This window comes from Camelus ferus, chromosome 17, assembly GCF_009834535.1.
Source record: "Camelus ferus isolate YT-003-E chromosome 17, BCGSAC_Cfer_1.0, whole genome shotgun sequence".
Taxonomy (NCBI): Eukaryota; Metazoa; Chordata; class Mammalia; order Artiodactyla; family Camelidae; genus Camelus; species Camelus ferus.
The window spans coordinates 28,267,852-28,295,300 of NC_045712.1; the positions used below are offsets into that span (position 1 = coordinate 28,267,852).

The 27,449-nt window shown below is 49.7% G+C and overlaps 1 protein-coding gene across 2 annotated transcripts; it reads left to right on the top strand.

Moving 5' to 3' along the window:
• The first annotated feature begins 1,115 nt into the window (after positions 1–1,115).
• On the top strand, positions 1,116–25,486 carry RBSN (rabenosyn, RAB effector). Of its 2 annotated transcripts, none has more exons than XM_032458692.1 (12): positions 1,116–1,254; positions 3,195–3,511; positions 7,859–7,999; positions 10,063–10,163; positions 11,030–11,075; positions 11,193–11,354; positions 13,119–13,360; positions 14,602–14,672; positions 18,526–18,612; positions 19,445–19,547; positions 20,728–20,832; positions 21,498–25,484. In XM_032458692.1, exons 2-12 carry the CDS (start codon positions 3,364–3,366, stop codon positions 22,635–22,637), a joined length of 2,346 nt encoding a protein of 781 aa, XP_032314583.1. In that variant the 5' UTR covers positions 1,116–1,254; positions 3,195–3,363; the 3' UTR covers positions 22,638–25,484. The 2 variants fall into 2 exon arrangements, with proteins under 2 accessions (XP_032314583.1, XP_006180136.2); XM_006180074.3 differs by lacking the exon at positions 1,116–1,254 and adding an exon at positions 1,750–1,768 and having other exon boundaries at positions 21,498–25,486.
• Positions 25,487–27,449: the final 1,963 nt, after the last annotated feature.

Here is a 27,449-nt window from a genome sequence, read left to right on the forward strand (position 1 = left end):
TGTATCTATGAGCTTGTGGGTGTGTGTGTGTGCATGTGGGCGTTTAGATTCCACATATAAGTGAGCTCATGTGGTATCTGTCTTTCTGTTTGACTTATTTCACTTAGTGTAACGCCCTTTAGGTCCATTCACATTATTGCAAGTGGCAAGATTTCATTCTTTTTTAAATATATCACATTGTTTTTATCCATTCATCCACTGATAGACAGGTTGTTTCCCTATCTTTCTTGGCTATTGTAAATAATGCTGCAACAAACACCGGGGTGCAGATACCGTTTTGAGTTAGTGTCTTGTGATCTTCAGATAAATTTGAGTTAGTTTCTTGTGATCTCCAGATAAATTCCCAGAAGTGGAATTGGTGGATCATACAGTATTTTTAATTTTTTTAGGAATCTCCATAACCTTTTCCACAGTGGCTGCACCCCTTTACACGCCCACCAATAGTGCACAAGCGTTCCCTTTCCTTCACATTCTCCCCAACACTTATTTCTTTTTGATAACAGCCATTCTAACGGGTGTGAGGAAGATATCTCATTGGGTTTTGATCCGCGTTTGAAAACGGTGCAGATTTTCTTGACCATGCGCTCCATGCCTGGGGTGGATACTAAGCCCCACCACGTGGTTGTATTGCAGGCCTTTCCACATCCTCCAGGTCTCCTGAATATTCCTCCTGTCTCTAGCTCTCAGGAACTTTAATAGAATCAAATTAATTTAGAACTACAGTTAGGGGCGCGATAGGAAGCATTCAAGACCCCTTGCTGCCTCATTCACTGCGCACCTCGGTCAAGGGCCAAAGAACCACCGGTCTGGATTTTCCCATCTGTACAATGGGGTAGAGGGCAAGCTGCTGGCTTTAACGTCCGGCGCCTCGGACGTCAAAACGTCGCAGAATTACCGAGACTCGCCGCGCCGGTTCTTTCGGCGCCTGCGCAGAAGCCGCCGCGCCTCCGCGCCCGGGGACTCCTTCCGGGCTCCTCGAAGACTCGGCGCTCCTCCGGCGTCTGTCAGCCTGCCCTTCAGATTCGGCGCCGCCGCAGGCGCGCCTGCCGAGCGCCGAGCAGTCGATGGAGATGGCGGCCGCGCTTGTGTGAGGGACCGAGGAGGCCCAGAGCCTGGGTCCGAGAAGAGGACAGGCCTGCGCGCCCGCGGGAGCCCGGCGCGGTCCAGAGGGCCGGGCAGGCCTGCGGGGCGCGGCGCCGCTCTCCTCGGGAACGAGACGGGCGGACCGTGCGGCCGCGGGACCCGGGTGTTGTGGTGGGTGTGGCGCGCGCGGTGGGAGCCGCGGCTCTCGGGCCGCGTTTCGCTCGTGTGCCTGTGGTGCTTGGGCCCTGGCCGTGTGGTCGCGCGGGCCGTGTGAGCTGTGTTTGGTTCCGCGGCTGGGAGTGGGCATCGGGGGATCGTCTCCCGCGCGGTTGCGTCTGGGTCTCCGCTTGTGGGAGGTCGAGGCGTTTGGGTTCGCGGTTTGTGTGCAGTCGTCTGCGGTGTTTTGTGCGGCGTCTGTGAGGCTGTCATGTGTGCTCCGTGGGGATGAGCCTTTCCCGGCGCGCGTGACGATGCGACGTGTGCACGTCGTGTTGAGTTGAGCGGAGGGCGGCCGCAGGGTGTGCGGTCGCCGCGGCGTGTGTCCGGCGGCGCTCCCGCTGGACGGAGAGTGCAGGACATGGAGATTTTAATCTGGATTTTGGACATGATTTAGGGTGTGAGGAGCTTGCGTAGGTTACGAACGTGGAGCCTGGCTTGATGGTGTGTGGTGGATCTCTGGTTTGTGGTGGGTGTTTGGTTATACGATTTGAGTTCGTTCATTCATCCATCCGTTCATTCCCGAGTGGAGCGTTGCAGTGCGTTTCTCCGTGGTTGGTGCCAGGCACTGACCTCCCTGCTGGGGAACGTGGACATGGCCTCTGCCCTCACAGAGCTTGCAGGCTTATGAATTTACTTGCTTTGTGTACCTGTGATTATAGATTGAGGTCAGTGCTGTGAAGAGACGTCCAGGACTGTCCGACGGGAGAATGCCTCAAGGAAGGCATTTCCTTGAGGGAGTGAGGGTGCCTTGAGAGGTGGGCAGTGGTGTGGGTTGGATTTGCGGTTGGTAGGGCTGAGTGCGTGGGAAGGAAGGGGGCTCAGGTGAACCGCTGTCTGGGCAGGGGACGGGAGCTGCTATTTCCGTGACCATCTGGAAGAGAGGCTGAAATCTGCACGTATGTAGATTGAGCTTTTTAGCGGAGAAGGAAAACAGCGACCTGGCGTTTCATTTGTTTATTTTCTGGGTCACTGCCGCCCTTCAGATTTGGGAATGAGGCAGTCTCTCCTCCGTGGCCCTCTAAGCAGGGCCATCCAAAGCTCAAAGCTGAGGGTCATACACTCCCCTTCACTCTACTCTGGTTTGTGGCCTCACATTCTTGGGGAGAAATTTCTCTGTTGTGGGATGGTTTTGTCCGGATTCTCCCTATGACTGGGAGTCTTTCTAAGGTGACATTGGAAGTGACTTTGCCATGGCCCAATAAAACTGGAAATGTAACTTAGTAAGTCCTGAATTGTTTCAGCATCAAACCCTTTTACTTTTTGAAGCAGTGAGAACATTAGGCTTGCTGGCATATAAAACCTAGTAAGTTTATTGGAGAGAACGTACTCTACAAACATAGAGATCTTTCTTTTTGATCACTAGATTTCTGGTGCTCCTCCTTAGACTGAGATTGGGAGTTTGGTTTGGTTTTGATTTTTGGTTTTTAGGGCAGACTCTATCCCTTTTACGTCAGTGCATTTTTGACATAAGTGCAAGAGCTCAGTATATGTGGTTACAAAAATGATCAGGGTAAAGAGAGTCACATAAAACTTCTGCTTGATAACTACCTCGACATTTCCCCACCGGCTACCGTGGCATACAAATTATGAAGTCGGATCATTGGAATGAATTGCCTTGGTATTGTGTTTACTGTTGAAGTTGTGTTTTCCTTTCTTATCTTCAAGAATCTGTGCTTCCCCCTTCATTGAGTTGCCATTGTCCAGTGATGTTCTCACATCTTAGAAGGTTTTGTATTTTGGGCTAAGGATTTGAGAAAGCAGTTTGTGTTCTCATGCTTGCACTGAAAAACATTAAGTGCCCTTGCTGAATTGTGAGAAGAACAAAGAAAATTTTCAGTTGCTGCTAACTTGCCTGAATTGATTTTTTTTTCCCCTTGCTTTTCTTTCCTTAGGCCTTCTACTCCAGAGAGGAAGCCGCATCCGGGACCATGATGCCACTTCCCGTCACCTGTGTGCTGCTTGGTTAAGCTAGTCCTGTGGGAGCCCTGGTCCCTTGTGGAAGAATCAAGCTGACTCTTGGCATGAGGCCCCTGCCTTGCGGGGGCTGAGAGGGACCCTGCCATGGCGTCTCTGGATGACCCAGGGGAAGTGAGGGAGGGCTTCCTCTGCCCTTTGTGCCTGAAGGACCTGCAGTCTTTCTATCAGCTGCAGTCACACTATGAGGAAGAGCACTCTGGGGAAGACCGTGATGTCAAAGGGCAAATTAAAAGTAAGAGGCCAGGATTTTCTGCTTACCCCATTCTGTCATTGGGAACTTTAACTCATGGGGCGGTTTTCGTCAGCTCTCACATTGCCACCAGAGCATGATAAACAATAGTGAATTAATAGTAACAGTAGAGGACACATACCTAGTGCTTTCCATGAGCCAGATGTTGTTCAGAATCTTCCCATGTATTAACTTTGTTTTATCCTCACAGTAACTATGTGACTCTGAGCCCCATTTTACTGATGAGGATACTAGGCAGAGAGATTAGACACAGATAACTTGCCTTAAGTTACACAATGAAGTAGAGCCTGGCTTTTAACCTAGTAAGTGTAATTGCTGTCCTCTGCTGTCTCTTGCTAGACTATTTGAATTATCTAACTGCCAGCGTAAGAGCGTTCTGGGGCAGAATTCCTTTCCTTTGCTGTGTAAGTGGAGGCACGCTGTACACTCATTTACCCGTGACAAATTCAGGCCTTCCTGCCGTCCTTACTTCTTCAACTAGACCTTGTCCTCCCAGCCCAGGAAAAGGAAGGCATACTTGAAATGTAAGGAGAAAAACCCAAAAAGTTAAAACTTGGTTTTTGAGCTTCCAAAGACCCTCAGGTCCTGGAGGGTTGCAAAAATAATTTTGCAAAGTCATTTTGACTCTACAGAGTATTCACTTCCCAGACTTTAGATTCTGACTTCTGAGTACGATGCCGCTGCTCTGGAACTGCGTCTCCTAGTGATTCAGCTTAACGCCGGCAGCGTGTCTGAAGGCAGTGGGACTAAAAAGGTCTAATACTGTATCCACAGTTCTTTTTTGGGTGGCAGAGAAGGAATGATCATGTATTCCTAAGTGAACTTTGGCATCCACAGATGTGAGTCACATGTGAGTCACATGCTTCCTGTAATCAAATAGTCCCACTCCACATCTCACTTTTCAATTCAGAAAAAAAGAGTTGTTGAAAGTGCTAACCTTTATAACTTCTGTTAAAAACATGACAAAGTCAATCATTTTCAAACATCCTGAGGGCTGTGATGGACTAGGTGGCTTCTGGCTGTAGAGGCTAAAGCCGAGTCGTAACTCTTAGGAAGCAAAAAAAGAAAAAGAGAGAGAGAGATCTGTGTTCTTTCATATACATTGTTACTGCATTTGATCCCCCGACAACCCTGCAGGAAGATGTTGGTCTCATTTTACAAAGAAAAAGTGAGGCTCAGGGACGTGGAGTGACTTATCCAAGGGCACGTAGGAATCCACAGAGCTACGCCTTGACCCCATGTCCTCCATCACCTCTAAGCCTAGTGCTGCTCTTTGTGCGTGGCATCACTGATGAGGTGAGGCCGTGCATTCCAATCACAGCATGCACTGCAGCTGGAAATCTAACACAAAAATAAGCTGATTATCTAAGTGTCCTTTGGACAGCTGAAGGGCCTCCCTGATTTTCAGTGAGCGTCCAGTCTTAGTGTCACCTGAACTGACTCGTATACCGTGATTTCAGTAAGAATTTGATGCCAGTGGGTAGAGAGGTGAGAGAATGTCCTCACATTCCTGTGATGCTGACCCTTTTATTAGGGGAAAACGTGTAAGATTAGGGAATAACAGATATGGGAGTGTATTCAGAGAATACTAGAGTAGAAATCTTGTTCCTTGTGAAAGTAACTTGAGAGACTTCTCATGTGTTTTCCCCTCCATTTTCCCCCCATCTCTACCTCAGAAGAACTAAGAGATTGAGTTAAGCATTCCTTTAGTACTATTAATGATCATTTTTTCAGTCAGGAAGAAATTCTTGCTTGTGTTGCAGTTTTCTGTGTTTCAGAATCAGGAAAATAAAGTTTTGAAGGTTGACACTGAAGGTTTTTGAAGTGTCCTTTAAAAAGCAAATCACCTCTCCATTTGGTCTTCTGGTTCTTAGAAATCTTATGACATTGCTAGTTTCAGGCAAGTGAAATGTTAAAGCAAAAGAGTAAACCTTGGTATCAGATTTTGGGGCAGTTTAAAAAAGAAAATATAAACGTGTTACTACAAAAAAGTGGTCAGTGAGTTTGGGTCCCAGGCCTGGTTCAGCTTCAGTTTAGCACATTTACAGTACATAGAAGAAAATGTGGTTAAAATGAACTGTGGGTTTGTAGGCGTTTTAAAAAAACATATGGGATTATTCTTAATTGGCCCTCTCTTGAAGGACTACACCCACCCCAAAAGGTTGCCAGACGCCTTTCCTCTGCGTCCTAAAATGGTTAAATGGCGTGGCCTGTCTATTTAAGTCTACAGTTGATTCTTGTTTGCAAAAATGAATTTGTATTTGCTAACTCCAGTTTCCTGTCTGCTGAATTCTTTGTTTTCCTCTCCTATTGTTAAGAAAGACTAATTGTTTTAGAAGGTGTTGTTCAGTTCTGGTGGGCCTTATTTTTCCAGTTGGAGAACGCCATCCCAGAGTGACTTTCTAACAAAGGCGTATCTCTAACTGTATCAGTTTCACCCCCTGCCTAGCAGCCCCTCTATATCTGCATTTACCTAGATTTTTATTTTTTTATTTTTTGTGAGGGGGAGGTAATTAAGTTTATTTATTTTATTGCTTCTTAGTGGAGGTACCGGGGATTGAACCAGGACCTCCTGCATGCTAAGCAGGCACTCTTATCACTGAGCTATACCCTCCCCCCTGCATTTACCTAGATTTTTGAAAAGCTGTGGGGGTGTTTTTAACGTTAAGTGACAGAGCACGTCAAAATCATGAGAATTCCATGAAGTATTGATCTATTAAATGTAAAAGAAATTATATCATTTTGTATTAAATCTGATATTCTAGTGGCAGAAATGGATAGAAGTCACCTAGATTTAAGAACATTAATGAGAGAAACTTGGAACTGAGAATTTTTTTTCCTCACCAGTTGACTGTTGTTCCATTTTAACAGCAGGTCCTCTCACCTCAGTGTAGGTGGCTGAACCCCTGTTCTGCAAAGGCACAGATTTCAAATCGGTGCTGTCCGGGGAGAGCTGGAGCTCTCGTTTCAGATAAATGAGGTTTCCAGTTCCAGCCCTGCTGCCTGTAAGCTCTGTGATCTTGGGTGAAGTAGTTTCTCCCCCTCTTTGATGTCAGGTCCTCAGTTGTAAGGAGGGTTACCACCTGCATCATGCTGCTGTGGGCATGAACTGGCATCACGTATTTGATAGCGCTTTGCTTTGTGCCTGGTGCATACAAGGAATCAACCCAGGAAATGTCATGTTCTCTTCTTACCAAGTCTAGTTTTCTTTGTGTTATGTTGTAAGTTTTATATTCATTTCTTGAGGTTTTTTTGTCAGTATTCTAACACATGCATTCAGTAAGTGAGTGGAGGAAGAAGTCCATGTACAGTTGCGCATGATGGGGAACACCGTCTTGGGATGTTGGTTTGGCTGAATCCCATCCTATAGGTAAATGAGGAATGTTTACTCATGAGTCCCTAGGATAAGTGAATTAGTACTGTAGATTTGATAAAAAAAAAAACAAACAAACCCAGAAACCTTTTGTTTTAATTGAAGTGTCAATGAAAAATTACTCAGTAGATCTAAGAAAGAAATGGAAAATTTTATTCAAGCCAAAATGAGAATTATTACTTGGGAACAGCATCTCAGAAAGCTCTGAGAACTGTTCTGCCCATTAGAGTCAAGGCATAGTTAGAGATGTTTTCTTCAGGCACGTTAACAGTTTACACAATCCAGATCTAAGTGTCGTCATGGCTCCTTACAAGATCAAGAAGGAGTGTTACCTTTTAAGGAGCGTCTTGATGCCAGGAAAATGTTGCTCTTTATGGTTGAGCAGGTATTTCTGCTGGTGGAGGAGGTTTGGTCGACGCATTACGCAGATACTCCGGGCACAGTGCAGGGAGAGAGGAAGTCAAAGGGCAGAGAACATTTTTTATGTTTAAATTATTTTGTCATGCCATAAAATATGAGTTTTATTTCACAGAGGTATCTTTTACACATAAGTTTTTAAATGTACAATTCAGTCAGTTGAAAAATGTATGTACCCGTGTAACCACCTCTCCAATTAAGATAAAGAAAAAAACATTTCGATCACCCTCGTCCCCTCATTCAATTTGATTTAACCCTTCTGTTGGGCTCTTCAACATGGCAACGAGCAGTAATTTCGCTATGTATCGGCCACGTGAACCAACTTACTGCTAGGACTGACCGATTCATGGATTGCTCTGTGATATTTGTACTGAGGCGATTGTGTACTTGTCATTGCATTTTATTTAGGATCCAGAGTTTTCTTGAGCATTTTAAACAAAGCATAATTATTTCATCAACTCCTATGTTTTGAGATTTCTCTCAACTCTTTACTGGGTATTCTTCGTGGATTCATTTATGATTTTGTTCCATTTTTCAAGGTCTTGTCCAGAAGGCTTGGAAAGCAAAGAACAGGCTGTTGAAACGGGAAGGAGATGACCGAGCAGAGGCGGGGACCCAGGGATATGAGTCCTTCAGCTATGGAGGGGTTGACCCTTACCTGTGGGAGCCCCAGGAGCTTGGTAAGAAATTTGTTCGTTCATTCAGCAAATGTTTATTAAGCATCTGTATGTTTTAAGAGTTGGCTGAAGAGGCACCAGTAAACCAGAATGGCCTCAAGCTTCATGTGGACCTTGTGTCCTGGTGAGGGCAGAAAACAGACGAGAATGAGCCAGCACCTTCTCTGTTAGGCACTGCATTGAATGCTTTACAAGCGGACTCTTGTTTAGGCCTCCCAGCACTCCCTGGGGACCTGCCCAGGGTCAGACAGCTGGGAGACCCCGGTTGTGGGGAGGAGCCAGGTCTCTGTCATCAGCTCCGGCACCGTCCGCTGACTGGGGCTGTCTCTTCTCATGTAGACGTTACCAGCCTCGTAAGCACGGTTTGTGCAACTCAGTTTTCTGAAGCACGTAATTATAGTTTCATTTACTTACTTTCAAAATAATCATCTTTTTGGGGTGATGAAAATCTAAAACTTATTTTGGTGATGGTTATACAACCCTGTGAATATACTAAAAACCATTGAATTAGTTTGCTTTAAATGGTGAATTGTATGTATTTGAATGATAACTCAATAAAGCTTTTATCAAAAAGATCACACCACCCAGAGCTGAACTAGCTAATCCTACATGTCCTTGCACTGTTACATGATTGCAGTCATTAATATTTTCTGTCCATGCAATGGATAAATGATTGTTCCATGACAGTTTATTACACTTTGATATTCATTATCTTGTTCACCTTTCACAAGAGCCTTGTGTGGTGGAATGAGTTGTGAGGAAACAGGCTCTAAGAAGGGCAGTGATACTTACCTGGGCTCATCTACCATATGGTGCCGCTGCCGAATGTGTCTTCTTGCATGAGGAAAGTCCTAGAATTGCACTGTCCAATGTGACAGCTACTAACTGTATGTGACTACTTACATTTAAATAAATTAAAGTTAAGTAAAATTTAAAGTCAGTTCCATAACCACATTTTAAGTGCTCAAGCTCCACGTGTGGCTAGTGCCTACCGTATTGGAGAGTGGAAACATTTTCATCATGGCAGGAGAAAATGGCTTAAAAACAAGACCATACACATATAGTTATTAGTTACATATGAAAGACAATTAGTAACATGAAGGAGACATTTCAAGCATGTGAATTCTTACTAGCTTTTTGATAGCTTATTTCATGATTGCCATTGTTAAATTATCAGGGTGATTTTTCAGTTAAGTTGCCTGTTTCGGCAACTGAAGGAAGTCACAAATTGTGGATGGTCAAATGAATGGCAGATTTTAAAAGTCAGTGTTTATTGTCAGCCCTGAGAATTTGCAACTAAAATTTGATTAGAGTATGGCTAGGGAAGAAAAGGAAGAGAGGATGGTTAGGAGTGCAGCGGGTGAGAAACTCCGGATGAGGGAAGGTACATTGATGAGTAGGCTGTCATTGGAAGAAATGAGCTGAGTGCTGGGAGGGTTGGGGCACAGGGCCGGGTTTTCAGAAGAGGTGACACCGAGCGGGGATTTTCAGATACACTCAGACAACAGGCTACTAGAAGGATTGTTTAAATTTGATGAGAAACCATGTTGTACCAACTTTGGAAAGTAAAGAACAGTATGAGAGATTAAAAAAAAAAATCACCCATGATGTTACTGCCCTTTTTATTTAACACAAATTCATGTGCCAGGCAGTGTTCTGAGGATTTTATAAATTTTAACTCATTTAATCCTGAAAACAACCCTGTGGGGTAGGTACCCCTGTTTCCTCCACATTATAGATGCGTACTCCACATTACAGAGGGGTTGAGGGACTTGTCCAGGGTTGTACAATGAGTGGCAAAAATGAAACCGAGCGCAGGCTGGCTCCAGAGTCCAGGCTCGGTCCTCGAGGCCTTTCGTGCCATACTTTTTGGCCCTGAAGTAACCCTAGTTAACAACTTAGCAAATTTCCTTTCATTTGCTTTTCTAGTTTTAAAATTTTCAGTAAAACTCTAAAATCCTAGCATTTTTACTTGCTTTTGAAATTTGTTGAGGATAAGCAGCAGTTAGAGAGGCTCCCCCAGAGAAATGACGAGTCACTCGTCTCCCCTCCTTGCCTCCTTCTAGGTGCTGTGAGAAGCCACCTTTCCGACTTCAAAAAACACCGAGCTGCCAGAATTGACCATTATGTTGTTGAAGTCAATAAATTAATTATCAGGTTAGAGAAGGTAAATTTATTTGTTTTAAAACACTTTTTTTCTGCAAGTACAGATTTTCTGGGGGTGAAAAATTACCTTTCTGCAGCATGTGTCATATATATGGTATATGTCTGGTGTGGGCAGGGAAACGCCCCAGCAGGTGCAGAGGGTGTGGTGGACAGTTCCATCCTGGGCCCAGGTTGACGACTGGCCTCATATCCAGCTTCCCTTTTCCTTCCTATGACGCCCACTTGGCTGCTGGAAAACCTTTATGCCTTCAGTCCTTTCCTGGCTGGGGTGTCCCGAGTACCATCATACAGTGGGGCAGACTGTGTGATACCATTTGATGGAAACAGAGAGCCTGGTGACCAGATGTGTGAGGAGTGCAGGGCCAGCGTGCAGTGTGGGAACCTCTTGTTCTGTGGAATGAGAGTGCGTCTTCAGTACCTTGATTGCTCTGTTTTACTTGGACCCTAGAAATGCTTGTTGCGTACAAGCCAGGCTGTGTGGTGCGCAACCACAGGTTCAGTTCTTGGCGTGTACCTTGTAGGGCAGAACTATGTGGCCAGTTTCATTGTCCGGGAGGACTGTGGAGAACTGGGGGGCCCTTGTTGCTTTCAGCAGCCATCCCACCCCATCCTCGCCCACCCCTGGTTGTTGCTTAAATGGGTAACTGACAATAAAGAGGTTGGAAATGGGTCGCGGGAAGGGAGGTGCCTTCTGAATGCCACGCGAATACTCTGTCCCCCTTGAAGTTGCGTCTGTGACCCTGGGCTTGGGGAGGATGGAGGAGACCTGAGAGGTGCGGGTGTGCTCATTCCCACTTGCTGCCTCCGCCTGGGGAAGGTGTGTGCGCCCCCAGACTAATTCTCCCGGCACCCTTTTCTCCCTGTCAGCTTACTGCGTTTGACAGAACAAATACCGAGTCTGCTAAGATCCGAGGTAACTCGAGAACTTTGCTCATTTCCCTCCCTTCTTCATCTTTCTGCCTGACCAGAGCTCTTTTTCAAAACAGCCTGCTCTTTTGTTTGTTTGGTTTTTATTGTGTTCTTCCCAAAGCAATAGAGAAGTCCGTGGTGCCTTGGGTCAACGACCAGGATGTCCCTTTCTGTCCAGACTGTGGGAACAAGTTCAGCATCCGTAACCGCCGCCACCACTGCCGCCTCTGTGGGTCTATCATGTGCAAGAAGTGCATGGAGCTCGTCAGCCTGCCCTTAGCACGTAGGTGATGTGGAGGGGGGCCCGGACCCTCCTCTCCTCTGAGACCGGCTTGCTTACTAATCCTCACTGGCTGACTTGGGGATTTTTTTGTTTAAATGAGTGGCCCTTCATTCATTTACTTGTTAATTCCCTGAAGCCCATTACAGCATAGGCACAGTGCGAGGGGCCAGGGATACAAAAGCCTGTAATGGGGTTGGCAAACTTTTCCCACAGAGGACCAGACAGCAAGTGTTTTAGGCTTTATAGACCATGTACGGTCTCTGACATTTCTTCTTTTTTAAACAGCCTTTTTGAAGTGTGAAAACCGCACTTACCTTGCAGGCCGTACAAAAACCAGCCGGACTTGCCCGCAGGCTGTTGTTTGCCCACCTCTGGTCTGTAGGCATCGTGCATTCCCCCAAGGGGTCCAGCGTCCAGCAGGGGATGCTCACAGTCACTTTATAAAGAGACAAGTATGACGGGAGGAACTGTCAGGCACGCAGCAGAGCTGACCAAATCTCTGTCAGCTCTGCTGGAAGGACAGGTGAGGCTTTGAGAGGAGACTGTAGGAGAGGGTCTTGAAAAATGAGCAGCGGGCTAGTCCTTTCCTGTGAGCAGAAAGTCACGAACAGCTCAGGGCCATGTGGAGCAGGCTGTCACGTCACAGTACGGGAGCCCCCGAGTGCTGTGGAGGCTGGAGAAGAGGGGGCGCGTGGATGCCCAGGGTTGGGAGGTGACACGTGAGGGGAGCCTTGCAGGATGACCGGGGCTGCAGGGAGGTGGGGAGGCGGGCGTCCTGAGTGCAGTGAAGAGCAGGTGCCCTGGCAGGGAACGTGGAAAGGCCAGGGAAGGTGAGTAGACCAGCTAGTACAGAGTCGGGGTGGGGGCAGGGGGAGCCCTGTTTGAGGATGTGGGAACGAGACTGCAGAGGTCAGGTGGAACCCGATGGTCCAGAACTTTGAATCTCAGCTGGTTCAAAGTTGCTAATTCTGGGACTCCCGGGTGGTTTGCGGCCCTAGAGAGTTCCGCTGACGCTGCAGGGTGTCTGGATGACATGGGAGAAGCAGATGTGTCCTCTGGCCAGCTCTGATGTCCTGCGGGCACACGTTGCCTCGACATGTTACCTTCTCCCCAGGACAACTGCTTGTCTCACCCAAAACTATAAGCTGTGCTTCGAGGGCACTCTTGGGCTAGTTAACTTACTGGGCAGCTGCTATGGGGCGGCGACCCTGGTGGAGATGTCGGGGTACAAGTCTAAAGAAGACAGTTCCCACCCGCGGAGTCGCAGATCCCTAGGGCAGCTGTCGCGCAGGGGGACAGTGGAAGGTGGGAGGTGGGGGTAACATGGTAGGAACTGAAATGAAGGGCAGACTTTTTGCCTTAAGGAACTGGGAAGAGCTCTCTGGAGGACGTGCTGTTGGAGCTGAGCTTTGGAAGGGGTGGGAGTGGGCGTTTGGGCATGGGGGAAGGTTGTGGAGGACAGTCCTGGGAGAGCCCAGCTTGTGCGTGAGGCACGTGGTAAACGAGGTGGGGCAGGAGGTGGTTAGACCAGGTTAGGAGTGGGCCTCGGAGCTTCCCAGACAGGCTGTCCTCGGCCGTCTGGCTCTTCCTGGCTGCGGTGGCGTCCGTCCCACCGCAGAGTCTGAGCCCAGGGAGCAGAGGTGCGGGTGCTTCTTGCCTGTAGGCAGAGCCTGCTCCCACTGCACTGACACCGTGGAGTCCGCAGGCGGTTGGGTGGTTGGAGGCTGCGGGCTCACTGCTGCCTGTCCCGTGCTGCTCTTACAGACAAGCTCACCAGTGCCAGCAAGGATTCCCTGAGCGCGCACACCAGCCCCAGCCAGTCGCCCAGCAGCGTCCATGGCTCCCGCCGGGGCAGCATCAGCAGCGTGAGCAGCGTGAGCTCTGTCCTGGACGAGAAGGACGACGAGCGGATCCGCTGCTGCACGCACTGCAAGGACACGCTGCTCAAGAGGGAGCAGCAGATGGACGAGAAGGAGCACACCCCCGACATTGTGAAGCTCTACGAGGTGACTCGCGGCGGCCTTGGCCTGCGCCACGGGCCTTGCCGTGTGCTCCCTGTGTGCCTACAGATCTGGAGATGCTTTGGGAAGCTGTTACTTTGAGTCATTTTTAGTTTCTGCCAGAGGGCACTGGCTGGGGCCCTGGATGAGTCACAGTCCCTGGGCATGTTGCAACAGACTTGTTCCCTCCCCTTCCTTGCCTTCTTGAAAGTGGGAGTTTGGAGGCCTCGGTGGCCCAGGGGTGGGAGGGGGAAGGGGGCTGCCGTGGGGTGTGGCCAGGTCCTGTGAGTGAGGGCAGACGCTGGGGCCGGTGGTGAACAGTGGGCCAGAAGAGTCCTGGGATGCTCACTTGGGAGTTTGAGAGGCTGCCCAGAGGCTTAGAGCTTCCCCTTTTAAGTCCATTCAAATATCTCAGTTCTCGTTACCACTAGCGACCCCAAAACGCCTTAAGTAGACCCTGTGTCAAAGGGACATAGCTGGTACAAGAACATGGGGTTTAGAGTCAGACCAGGAGTGAGCCTGGCTCAGCCTCCTGATGGCCAGGTGAGGCCTGCAGGCCGAGACGATGAGCCAGGTGGGGGGTGGGCAGGGAGCCGGTAGGAAATGGGAGGAGGAAGCCAGCCCAGACAGCGGAAGCAGCTTGTGCAAAACTGAGCAGAGGAGGAAGGTGCTGCTGTTTGATGATCACTGAGTGGTCACTGTTAGCAGTTCTGCAGGTCATAGAGGCTGTTTCTGGAATCAAGTGAAAATACTCAGGCTGCTAGAAATGGTGTTAAACCTTTGCTGAGCTGCAGACGTAGCCATTGTCCGTCCTTCACGTGGAGCTCGTGATCTGATAACTTGTTTTTGTAATGAGCTGCCATGCTTTTTGCTTCCACCTTTGTTGAAGTGATCCCCAGCAATGCCTTGTGCTGGTGTCTGGCGTCACCTGGCAGAGCAAGGATGTTGCAACTAGTTTCTTTTCTCTGCCTTGGTAAACTCGGATGACCCGTGTCCTGGAAGGCCTTGCTCCTCTCAAAAACAGCTGGTCAAAGTTCACCCTCACTGTCTTTCCTTCCTGCAAGATTTTCTGCTTGGTCTGTAAATCAGAAAATTGATAACAACAATCAAAACAAAAAAACACTCTCTGCATTTTTTTCATTTTAGGAAACTGCACATTTTAAACATCTCTGTTGATGCAGCATAACTTCTGGGTAGGCTTTTCTGTACCTTGAGAGCACAACTCACCTCTTCTTTTTTGTTCTTAGAAATTACGACTTTGCATGGAGAAAGTTGACCAAAAAGCTCCTGAATACATCAGGATGGCAGCCTCACTAAAGTAAGCTATTCCTCTCTGTTTTTCTCATTCACTGGTGACTGTTCTCTGGCATTTTAGGTCACTGCTTTAGTAGCTGAAAATGAAAGTCCTGAGTCTGGCCATGCTCTTCTCCTGCCACGGACCACAGAGACTCTTTATCATGTCTGTATTTCTGTGTGGTGCTCATTACAGTCCTGTGCAGTCGTGTTCAGGTGACCCCAGCTCTCTGGTTGAGCGTGTCTGGGAAGGGCCTCGGACGACGGGCACCCCTCCCAAGGGCCGCGTGCCTCATGCTCATGCCTGGGTAGATGCCACTTCAGGGTGACATTGAGATGTCAGGGCTGAGAACAGGCATTTCCTTTAGGGCAGGGGTTGGCAAACCTTGGCCTGCAGGCCAACTTTCGCCTATCATCTGCTTCTTTTTTTTTTTTAATTAAAAATTAATTTACACCCCATAAAATTCACCCTTTTGAAGTGTACAGTGGTTTTAGTACATCCGTCACATCACATGTAACACAACCATTCACAAGATTGTACAGCCATCACCACTGTCTTAATTCTGAAACATTTCCATCATCCTAATGAGAAACCCCAAACCCACCAGCAGTCACTGCCCTTTCTCCCCTTCCCTGGCAACCACTTGTCTACTTTCTGTCCAGAGTTGCCTGTTTTGGACATTTCATGAAGATAGAATCCTAAGTGTATGATCTGTTGTGTCTGGCTTCTTTCACATAGTGTAACATTTTCAGGAGTCACCCCTGCTGGAGTGTGTACCGGAGCTTCGTTCCCTTTGCATGAAGGCGTTGTGTGGGCTGGCCATGTTTGTTTATCCATTCTCCCTTGATGAACATGTCGGTTTTTCCCCTTATGGCTATTAGGAATAATGCCTCTATGAATATTCGTGTGCAGGTTTTTTTGTGGACATATTTTTAAATTTCTCTTGGGGATATACCTAGGAGTGGAGTTCTTGGGTCATATGGTAACTCTGTGTTTAACTTTCTGAGGTGTTGCCTGTTTTCCAAAATGACTGCACCACTTCACATTCCCACCAGTGTATGAGAGTTTCAGTTTCTCTGCATCCTCCCCAACACTTACTGTTGACACTTGTTTTTATAAATTAAATGTTACTGGAACATGGCCATGCCCATTTGTTTGGTTACTGTAGATTTTGCTGCAGAGTTAAATCGTTGGAACAGAGTCTGCGTGGCCTCCAAAACTGAAAATAATGATCTGGCTCTTGACAGAAAGCAACTGCCGGCCCTTTCTTAAGAGCACTGATCCTTCTGGAAGTTGGTGATGTGTGAGCTAGAATGCGCCACTGCTAGGACCAGACCCCGCACGCCTTTCCCGACCCGCAGAAAAGCAAATTACTCACGGTGTCCAGTGTTCTCACTTGGAGGATTGTCTTCCTTTACTTTAAGCCTGTGTTGCCCACCTGCCACCTCTGCAGTGATGTGTGGGGAGTTAGTACCTTGTTTGGAACTGACCTGTATTTTTACACGGACATTTACTGTAGCAATACTGTACAGTGGTCCCAAAAAACAAAGGGTGTAATCCTTCATGATGTCAGTGACCACATTCAAAGCCCACGGTGGGTGTCACATACAAAATAGTGAACTTTTTGTTTGTATAGTCCTTAAGGAGTTTCCTGACTTCTGACTCTGTAAACGTCTGACTTACAAAATATGAAAGGCTAAACCCAGTGGTCTATGGCAAGAACACCCCCTCCCCTGCATCTCTCCCTGCTTCTCTGGGGCTCTTCTTCCGTTCCCTGTTCCTCCCCAGTGCTTCCCAGCTTACAGGGAGGGAAGAGAGCTGGGAAAGGAAAGGAAAAGAGGCAGGGAAGCTGTGTAGGCCCTGCCCCGCTTCCCCACGGCCCCAGCAGCAGACTGTGGGAGGAGAGGAATCCCTGTTTGTCGAGCCTTCTCCGCTACCACTGTCCTAGGCCAACCCCCTTCTAGCTGCCCCTGCCAGACCCCAGTCCTCTTTCCAGTCCTTTACCTAGGGCGTGGTTCTGAAGAACAGCAGGGAAAGGACACAGTTTCTTCTCCCCCTGCAGTTCGCTGAACAGTAATTCACTCAGTGAAGTATACTGCCCTTCCTGTGAGGAGGGTGGAGGCAGCAGCTGGGTGATTCTGGTGCAAACCTCCCTGACACGGAGAGCCCTTGGCTTGGAGCATCTGTCTTGTGCTTCTTTCCTCCCTGGAACTTCCTGGAGTCAGCACCGCCCCTCTCCACTCCCCTGCCTGTTGGTTTGAAATTAGAGCAGGACTACCTTCTACCTGGACGCCAGCAAGGAGGGCTCTGTCCCTGGCAGTTTGAGCTGGCTGCCAGCGTTTCCTCGTGACCTCGGGACACCCAGGGGCTCCTCTCCCCGAGCCCTGTTGGTTTTTTGTTTTGTGCCTCAGGCATGATTGTGGAGTAACGGGCTTCCCTACCAAGGGGGGACTGCCACTGCTGAGCACGTTTCCAGGTGTGTAGCTCCTGCTTCTCCAAAGACCAGTTCTCAAGGGCTTTACGTCAGAGCATTGCATTCTGTCACTCATTCATTCAGTGGATAGTCATCGAGCATTGGTTACTTGCCGAGCGCTGCTCTGGGTGCCGGGGCTGCAGTGGTGGACAGTGAGGACAGCTCACTCTCGTGGGCTTCAGTGTGGTGGGAGCGCAGACCATAACCAGGTGCTCAGGTAACGAAGGAGAGCGTCAGCCGGGCGTGCTGGGTGCCCCGAGGGACAGACAGCTGGCTGATGTGACTGTGACCAGGGCAGTGCTTGTAGATTTGGGCCGCTCTTGCCACATTCCACGTGACTCGGTGACGTCAAGACAAAGTGTGAGTCTTCTCAGTTCTGGTCTGATGTTCTTTTTGCAAACCGTGCAGTTAGAGATGATGAAATGACTTTGCTGAACCCTCAGGTCACAGCACACACTAAGATTTCTCCAGCTGGGCCTGCCTTGTAGATGGGAAGATAGGTAAACGCGGCCGTTCTTTCTGCTTATGAACTGAAATTGCTGCTGCCTCAGGAAGGGAGCTGAGTGGCCATCGCTGAGGCTGGACTAATAGCTGAGAGATCGTCTGAAATGTTTCTCGTCGCAGTAAACACTGATTAAGCCTGTCCCATGTGCTAGTTACTAGAGATATAAAAATGAAAAGCCCTAATCACTGTACTTGGAATTCAGCAGTCTGGTGGGAGTGGCAGACTTGTAAATGAACCCTTCTGAGATCACATGATAATTGCTGCTGTTCCTCTGAGGCTGGGGTCAGCCGCCTCTGGCCTGCCCTGAGGTCCTCCTCCAGCCTGGGCAGAGTCACTCCCTCTCACCTCCTTTCTTGAGTTGGAGTCCAAGTGCTTTTCTCATCCAGGGAGCATCTGCTCACGAGGCCCAGAAGCACGGGCACCTGGCGCGGCGCGCTGCAGGCTGAGGCCCGGATTCCTCGCTCCGCGCTCGCACTGTCCCTCTTCTCCCTGGGCAGTCTTTGGGTGAGAAGAGCCGTGCGCCTTCTCTGACGTAGTGTGACCAGCTCACTTAGTAACCACTTCATGCATCTCGCTAGGTGCAGTGAAGCTGTTCGGGGAGATTAGGCTGGAGTACAGTCTGTCACGTTCATTTTGGCGACGAGCTTAGGAGCTGGACCTCATAGGCCTTGGCGCCAGTGTGCCCCTGCGGTGCCTGCAAAGTGCAAGCAACTTCCAGTTGATTAGCACTTACATTTTGAAAAGGAATGAGCACTGTGTTATACACAAGAGTCTGAAATGCTATTTGGAAAGAACTGCCTCCCCTTTTGTGAGCCCCAAACCTTCAGAGTCCTTTTACACCACAGTCTTCATTCAGCGCGATGGAGCTTAGATCAGACATCTCCGTGATTTCTCCCTAGTGCCGGTGAGACGACCTACAGTCTGGAACATGCCAGTGACCTTCGCATGGAAGTTCAGAGAGTGTATGAGCTCATAGACGCTTTAAGGTGAGGTCTGTTAGGTGATGGCTTCCCCGCTGCCCTGAGTGAAGGTGGGTGGCTAGCGGACCTGAGCTTACCCAGTCCTGGTGCCAGAGGGTCTGTGTGAGGAGGAGGCTGCCACATCTCAGTAGCTCCTGGTTGAGGATTCCTAAAGGAATAGGAGCTGATTATCGACACTAGCCATGTGCTAGCCACTGGCTGTTTCCACACAGAGCAGCTCCTTTATTCTACCAAAGCTACCCTGGGGGTAGGGATTAACACCCCCATTTTATAGGTGAGAAGATGCACCACAGCTCGCACAAGTGCTGGAGCCACAATGGAAACCCAGATTCTTTCTTGAAGTTGACCTCTGCTTTTTAACCGTGGACTGTTGGGTCAGACCAGCCCTTTGCAGCCTAGGAAGTACAGTGACTCAGAGAACAGAGATGTGGAATCCTTGTCCATCGTGCATGCAGCACTGGCTATATAATATGCAGAGCCTGGTGCAAAATGAAAATGCAAGTACCTTGTTCAAAATTATTGAGAATTGTAAGACAGTGATAGCAGAGTATTAAACTAAGCGCAGGGCTCTTCTGCTGCTCAGGTCAGCCACCCACACAGCTGGCCCTGCACCGGGGGCTCAGTGTCTCGATGGCTGAGTGTCCTTCACCCCGTGCTTGTTAGGGGCTCTGGGTACAACCAATGGGTAAGAAACGGGCTTCACCTTCAAGGACACCTCAGTGGAGTCTAACCCATCTCTCCACAAATGTTGCCGGCGTGCAGGCCTGGCAGCCAGCGACTTTTCATCCGTTTCGGAGGCTGCAGCGCTTGTTGCGTTGATGTGTTTGTTCCGATTCAGTAAGAAGATCTTAACCTTAGACTTGAAGCAGGACCCTCCGCCACATCCAAACACTTTGCGGCTGCAGAGGATGATCAGATACTCAGCCACACTCTTCGTGCAGGTAAAGCTGTCCCGGGCGGCAGAGGTGCACCTCCCTGCTCTTCTGTCACCCAGAAGCTGATGGCTTCTTTATTTTCTGTTTGTACACTTATTACTTTATAAAATTAAGAATGTATTATGCCACATTCAGAGAAAAATCTGGATTTCAAAGAAAATACTCCTTTTAGTTCTGTGTCCCTAATATCATCATCATTCTGACATATTTCCTTTTTTATTCCTTTTGCATTGGCTGTAAAAGTATTTATAATTAGTGCATGTTTGCCAATTTCTTTCTTTTTGTTTTATTGCTGAATTTTATATCATAAGCACTTTTTAATATAGCCCTCAATAGCTCTTGTTTGAATGGCTACAGGATGCTGCTTTGACTGGGTACATGGTCCTTATTTAACCACCCCCTTTCACTGGGCACTGACGGATCCCATTTTTTGCTGTTGTGAGTATTGATGGACACACCTGCACGCAGCATTTCCTCCTGGGGATGAGCTCCTACAGGACTCTTCCTGGGCTGCTGCTTGGGAGGAAGCAGCTGCTTGTGCAAGGGCAGACTGGACCTAGGTGGTTGGATCCGAGTTGTTTGTACCTAGAAAGCCCTCTTGAGAGTCAGAGTCATGCCCCCTGGGCTCCTGACAGAGGGCTCCAACAGTCCTGTTGGTGTAGTTTTACAACACCATGATGCAGAGAATTAGGCACTTCCTCCTCTTGATGTGTGACTGCATTTCCTGGTCATCAGTGAGTTCCTGTGTGTGCCAGGCAGTGTTCCAGGTGTGGGCGTCCTGTGAGCAAAGACAAACATTCCTGTTCTCATCAAGCTTATAAAGAGGGAGAGACAAGAAACAACTGAAATACATAGCTTATCAGACAGTGAGAAGGGCTGTGAGAAATGGAAAGAGGGAAGGGGCAGGGCTCGGATGGAGGCTCAGGAGTGTGGACAGGGCGGCCGGAGAGGGCCTCGCTGAGAGGTGAGTAACTGGGAGGTCTGGTGCTGAGCATCCCGTAGGGCGAAGGCCGGCCCGTCTGGAAGTCAGCTCTGGCCAGTTTCGGGGTGAGGTCCTTTCCTGCTACTGCTGATGAACGTGCCTGTGCTGGGGGGAGCGGCTTAGCGCAAGTGGGCTCTCACTGTAGAGGGTCAGGCTCGTTTCCTGAAGGGCTTTCAGTGTAAAATTGTCTGTGACTCCCTGCAGGAAAAATTGCTTGGTTTGATGTCGCTGCCAACCAAAGAGCAGTTTGAGGAACTGAAGAAGAAAAGGAAGCAGGAACTGGAGAGGAAGAGGATCCTGGAGAGGGAGGTGAGGGAAGCACGGGGCGGGCGTCCGGATGCTTCCGCGCAGCCGCTGTGATCAGAGAGGCCCCTAAAGGCCTCCCTCCCGTGAGGCTGTCCTAAGTCAGAACCGCTCACTCTCTAGTTTGCATTTGCCTTCTGTTCTGTTCTGGCCTCACTCTCATCTTTAGAAACCAGAATAATTGTTTTTCTACCCAGGTCCTAGTTCTCTTGCAGAGGTTCTGCTGATTTTCTCCTGGGCAGAACACCTCGGAGATGGGCACCCCTCCCTCCAGCTCAGGCTGAGGGGCCCAGACACCAGGCAGTTCTTTGCAGAGCACTTTGGGACGAGCAGAGTAACACGTGTGTTCGTGGGAGATTCTGGTGTAGAGGAGGGGTAACAGACCTCAGAGCTTTAAGGCAAGTGTAAGGCCAGGGAATCTAAGGCTGAGAAATGCTTATCCCTTAACTAATTGTTACTCATTATTTTATTCTTGAAAATCAGGGTTTGCCCCTCCTTTCCTTCCGATAAAAAAGCATGATTTGATTTTAGCAGTTGGATATCTTAGTCCTGAGGTGAGGAGTTGGAGTCCCACTGGTGCAGGGATATTGGGACCGCAGAGGGTGTCTGGCAATGTGGCTGTTGTTGGCCTGGTGACCATGTTCTTCTGTATGGCTTTGGTTTCTTCCTAGGCTGCCCTGGAATCCCAGCGAAGGCTTGAGGAAAGGCGGAGTGACCTGGCGTCTCGTGCGACCAATGGGGAGGTGGCGTCCCTTCGCAGGGGCCCTGCCCCTCTGAGAAAGGCTGAGGGCTGGCTCCCGCTGTCCGGAGGTCAGAGGCAGAGTGAGGACTCGGACCCCCTCCTCCAGCAGATCCACAACATCACATCATTTATCAGGCAGGCTAAGGCTGCCAGCCGGACAGATGAAGTGCGCACCCTGCAGGAGAACCTGCGCCAACTGCAGGACGAGTATGACCAACAGCAGACAGAGAAGGCCATTGAGCTGTCCCGGAGGCAGGCTGAGGAGGAGGACCTGCAGCGGGAACAGCTGCAGATGCTGCGGGAGCGGGAGCGAGAAAGGGAGCAGTTCCAGGCAGCATCCCTGCACACGCGGACTCGGTCCCTGGACTTCCGAGACAGCAGGCCCTTTCAGCTGGAGCCAGGCAGAGAGCCTCGCACCCACCTGGCTCATGCTTTGGATCTGGGCTCTTCCCCAGTTCCGGGCAGTGCAGCCCACAAGACCCCTTCACCCAGCTCAGCTCTGGAGCCCAGCAGAGTGTGGTCTGGGCCCCCGGTGCTCGGCCCAGGGTTCCTCCCCCAGAGCATCACATCACAGCACAGTGAGGTGCCCTCCCTGAATCCCTTTGACGAGGAAGACCTCTGCAGCCCCGCGGCAGAGGGCGCGGCCAGCCCTCCTGCTGCAGAGCCTCCCTGCGACTCTGCAGTCCGTGCCCACAAAGAATACAATCCTTTTGAGGAAGAGGAAGAAGAGGCAGTGGTGGGGAATCCCTTCACTGACCCAGACAGCTCGGTCCCCAGTCCCTTCGACGAGGAAGATGAGTGTCCCCATCAGAGGCCCTCAGGTCCCCCTGTTCCTGGCAACCCCTTCGAGGAGGCCCCGGGTACCAACCCCTTCGAGGTGGACGGCGACAGTGGGCGGGAGGGCGAGGAGCCCATAGAGGAGGAGCTCCTCCTCCAGCAGATCGACAACATCAAGGCGTACATCTTTGACGCCAAGCAGTGCGGCCGCCTGGACGAGGTGGAGGTGCTGACGGAGAATCTGAGGGAGCTGAAGCGCACCCTGGCCAGACAGAAGGGGGGCGCCCACTGACCATAGTGGGCAGGGCACCCACTGACTGTGGACTGTGGTGGCGCAGGGCACCCACTGACCACTGACCGTGGTGGGTGGGGCACTCACTGACCGCAAACCATAGATGGCAGGGCGTCCACTGACCATGGACTGTGGCAGGCAGGGTGCCCCTGGGGCTGGTGGGAGCCAGGGCAGCGGCAGGGACGGCTGCTGGGGTTGATGCGGAAGGAAGAGGGGCCAGAATGAAGGCGCACGCAGGTTGTGGGGAGGAATCTGCTGTTTCGTGCTGTGCACTTGGAGCTTCTTCCACGGCAGTTGAATAATAAAATGGGAGCTAAAACAGGAAGAATCAGCATTCATTTGCTGTTTTTTCCTGTTCATTTTTTTTTTTTTTTTTTGATGTTGTTAAATTGGGTTTTCCCTTTAGAAGGGACTTTGAATCTTCACTGCCCAGATGCAACGAAGTGCAGTTCTGTTGGGCCCTGGGCAGAAATGGCTGCCCTGCGCCTCGTGCGTCCATTTGCTGCCACCTGGTGTTTGGTCATTATGCAGTATTATAGGGCAGCCTTACAGGGGCCCTTCTTTTAGGCAAGACAGATGAGATAGACTCCTTTAAATCTCCCTTGGCGCTGGCAGGTCTGTCCCTGTCACCTGGGCGCCCTCTGCCCTGCTGGGCACGTCCTGCCTGTGCAGTGGAAGGGCAGGTTATTGCTCTGAAGGCAGTGGTTTAGACCCAGGAGAGCCCAGCATCTCTTTTTAAGAGGGGGTGATGGGGGTTTCCACCCGATGGGGGTCTGTTTCCTACTCACTTTGCATCCTTACTTGTTTCTCCCAGTGCGGGGCTATCACTGTGAGTCTCATGAGCTTTCTAGAAAACAGGAGGGGTTCACCTTTTGGTTGATCGAGGTAGTATAATTTGGGAGAAGAGCCAGAGTGTCGTTCTGTGGAACTGAATGACGGCTGGGACAGTTGTCTGTCCCTGGAGAAAGCTCCCTCTAGAGCTCTGGCAAAATTACTCTGACCTGGGCTTTTTCCAAAGGCCCAGTCTGTGGTCTAGGAACTGGTGACAGGAAGCGTTTGTGGAATGTGGTCAGAAGAGCTGGAGCTTCCCGGAGTTAGAAGGTGAATTAAAACAACTTCCGAGGCGAGCTGACAAGCCATCTTCCCTTTTGGTTCATCTTGTCCTGCCCTTGGCCCTGGTGAGATATGTTCTTACCCATGTTTAGTATTAAGAATCTGAAATGTTTGAAGGAGGCACAAGCTGGGCTCATTCTGGCAGAACTGCAGTACTTGAACTTCATCAATTAAGGGCAAAAAGGGAAATTGTTAATTAAGCTCTGGTGCTTAGGTTCACAGAAACATAGCCCTTAAGTGATGTCTGATGTTATGATAACCCAAGTGTGCTCAGCTCGGGTAGAGTTCCTGCAGTTACGCTTGTTAATTAATGAACAGTAACTTACCACTAGTCACTTTATGCCCCTTTAACTCTGGGTCATGCTCTCCCTGGTTACTGGTGTGAGAGCTGAAATTCGTGTTGTTACATTCTGGGGAGACCCCTGTTGATGTTGGGAGTGTCTGAAAAACTGTGTGGTGTAAAAGTAATCTGTATTTGTATTAACACTATTCACATTTCTTTGGCACCTGCTGGATCTTTGGGCTGAATGATAGGGTCCTGTACAGGGCCACAGGAATGGGGAGTGGGTGGTGGAGGACCCCTGGAACTTGGGTTCTTTTCCCAGAGGACTGTGAATGGGTTACTAAGGTCTGCCGGTTGCCAGGCTCACTGACTGTCATAGTTTTGGGAAGTCAGCAGTCAGGCATCTAAAATGTTGCCAGCTGCAGGCATCTTTTCTTCCTCAAGCCCTTCGTGCTGTGGCTCTGGAGGGACTTCCAGATAGCTGCATGCTCCTCCCTGCTCAGCCTGTCATTTCTCTCTGACTGGAGAGAAGGAAGCTCCCTGCACTGAAAGCAGGTATTTCTAGAAGCTGTACGCTGCTCTCCCTCATGATGACTTTTCCAATGAGAGTCTCTCTCAGTCAGCTGGTGGTTTCAAGTAAGACTAATTTACTAACTATACCCCTTTCCTGAAATCAACAGCAGGTGGCGATCTGTAAGTAGCTAAGAGCACAGAACCACACACATAGTAAACATGTTTTTAAATTTAAAAATCACTGAATATACTAAAACAAACTAAAGCCCTCTGATGTGATTGGATTCTTCCGTGGCTTTATTCCCCCATAATCACAGACACGACAGGAGTTAGAATTCTCTACCCCTCAGCTGTACCAGTTCTCAGAATTCACACGGGCACAAAGTTGGATTTACAGAGATGGGTTAATGTCAGGGGAAAGACAGCCCATGAATTGAAATCACAGCTTCAAGTTCTTACCTCGTGTGAATATTTCACCCATCCTGCAGTCCTTCAAGGCAAACAGCTCCATCTCGTCAGAAAATGAGCGAGTCCTTGATGTGACGTTGGCAGAAGTCCCCAGACACGGGTCATGTATGGAAGAGACTTTGGGGGATTCAGACATCACACGAAGCTGGCTTTTCCCTTTTATGCCTTGTGTTTCTCCCCGGCTAATACACTACGGACACTTACTCATTATACTTAGAACTCAGCGTGTTTCTGCTGTTCAGGTGCTGAAGTGCACCCAGGTCGTCAAGAGCCACCTGCTAGCTTGGGCACTGGCATATTGAGGTGACGGGACTTGAGTTACGAAGCTGGTGTGTGCGCCAGGTCACAGACTGCGGTAGCAGGTTGCGCTGGCCGTCTGACAGCGACAGGCTGAGGGTTACGATTTGCATGCACTACTCTGGGGCCTTGTATTGGAACCTTTTTAAAAAATAAAATAGCATCCGTTAGTGTTTGGGGGTGTGTGTGTGTATGTGCACACCTGTTGTGAGGCTCAGCAGATAACATCCCTCCCCGCCTTCCTTCCTCACCATCTGGTATCAGAAGACAGCCCCAGCTCCTGTGTTACCTGTGTGCTTAGGGCCTCTGGACAAAGTCAAGGTCGCTGGGCTCCTAACGGGGTACGTGGGGTTCAGGTTCTGCCCTTGCCCTGTTACTCCTGCAGTGCTGATAACATGATCCGTCTCCCACAGGCAAGTGCAGCACCCTTTGAGGTGGTGACTCAGGTACTCAGCTGACACACGAAGGAACAGGTTGAGAGAGGTGAGCCGGGGCAGGGGGGGGGGGGCGCGCGGAGCCAGTCGGTGGTGGAAGGAGGGTGTAGCGTTCCCGCCTGAGGGTAAGCACGCTCAGGGTTACACCGCTGGGCTTGCAGCCCAGGTCTGGTCTCCCTGACTCCAGAACCCACGCGGCCCCAGCCTGCCGTGCGTGCGGACATTCAGGTTTCTAACGTGGGGTACGAGGTTTCATCCACAGGAAGCACCTCCTCTGAACTTGAAGGTCAAAAGCCCTTCTGCCTAAAATGCTTCAGTAGCCTAGCATGGTTTTAAGAAATACTTTGGAAAGGACTTCTGGCTTCAGCTCAGGCACACAGAGAGTTTGGAAGTTGTCACTCCTGTCCTTACAACAAGGAAAAGCTGGGTAAACTCAAAATCAATGACTTTCTGGACCCATCAGAGAACTGAGTTTGCAGGACCTACTGCCCCCTAGAAACCTGGAGAGGGGCGCAGTCACCGGCAAGAGCTGCTCACCCGCAGCAGAAGCAGCCGGAGCCAGCACTGGTAGGAGCCGGGATGTGTCCCTGGAGGCCGAGTGCGGACTCACGGGAGTGAGAAACCCTGGGGCCACAGCCTAAGGGACACCCCACATTCTTACGGGTTTTATCTCCAGGGACCTCGCCTGGTGTTCACAGGTAATTGCTCTAGCTGGGGGAGAGGAAGAGTAACCTTTATAAAATAAACTCAGAGCATTCTCCGTAACAAAGGCCTAGGGATGGGGGTGGGAGACTGACCCGAGTCTGACCCCACCTGGGGGAGGGCATGCCTACCACTCCAGCACCTCCATTCCAGCCTTACTGTCTCATCCAGGCGTGGGGAGGGTACTTTTCTGTACATTTGACTACTGACACACTTCTGACACTAAATGTGTGTGTGGAGAGGGTTCCACACTGACCAGTTCTCTGACGCCAGTTGGTTGTCCTACAATTCAGTTCTGACACTACCTGGAGTTAGCACCAGATCCCACACGTTAAGGGCTCAGTCCCTCAAGACCGTCTCTCCAGATGCCAGTCACAAGTGCAGGCCTCTGGTACTTCCGAACTTCTGTGAATCGGGTTTCTACAATCCCTCCCATGGTTTTAATAATTTGCTGTAATGGCTCAGAGAACTCAGGGAAACAGTTTACTTACTAGATTATTGGTTTTTCAGAAAAGAATGCAACTTAGGGACAGCTGGATGGAAGAGATGTGTAGGGCAAGGTGTGGAGAGGGGTGTGGGGCTCCCGTGCGCTCTCTGGGCAGGTCACCCCAGCACCGTGGTGTGCTCACCCATCTGGAAGCTCTCCCAGTCCCTCGGGTGGGGTTTTTTAAATGGACGCTTTATTACACAGGCATGATTGATTAAATCTTTAAGCCACTAGTGATTAACTCAACCCTCAGCCCCATCACCTTGGAGGTCAGAGGATAAGGAGGTAGGGCTGAAAGTTCCAACCCTCTAATCATTTAGTTCCCCTGGCAACAAGCCCCCCTTAGGGGCTTTCTAAGAGTCAGCTCATTAACACAAACTCTGGTGATACTGAAAGGGGCTTGATGTGAACAACAAAAGCTACTCCTTTATCTTTCCAGGGCTATTTCAGGGACGGGCAAAAATGAGGTATGATAGAAGACGCTCCTATCACTCTTGAGGAAATTACAAGGGTTC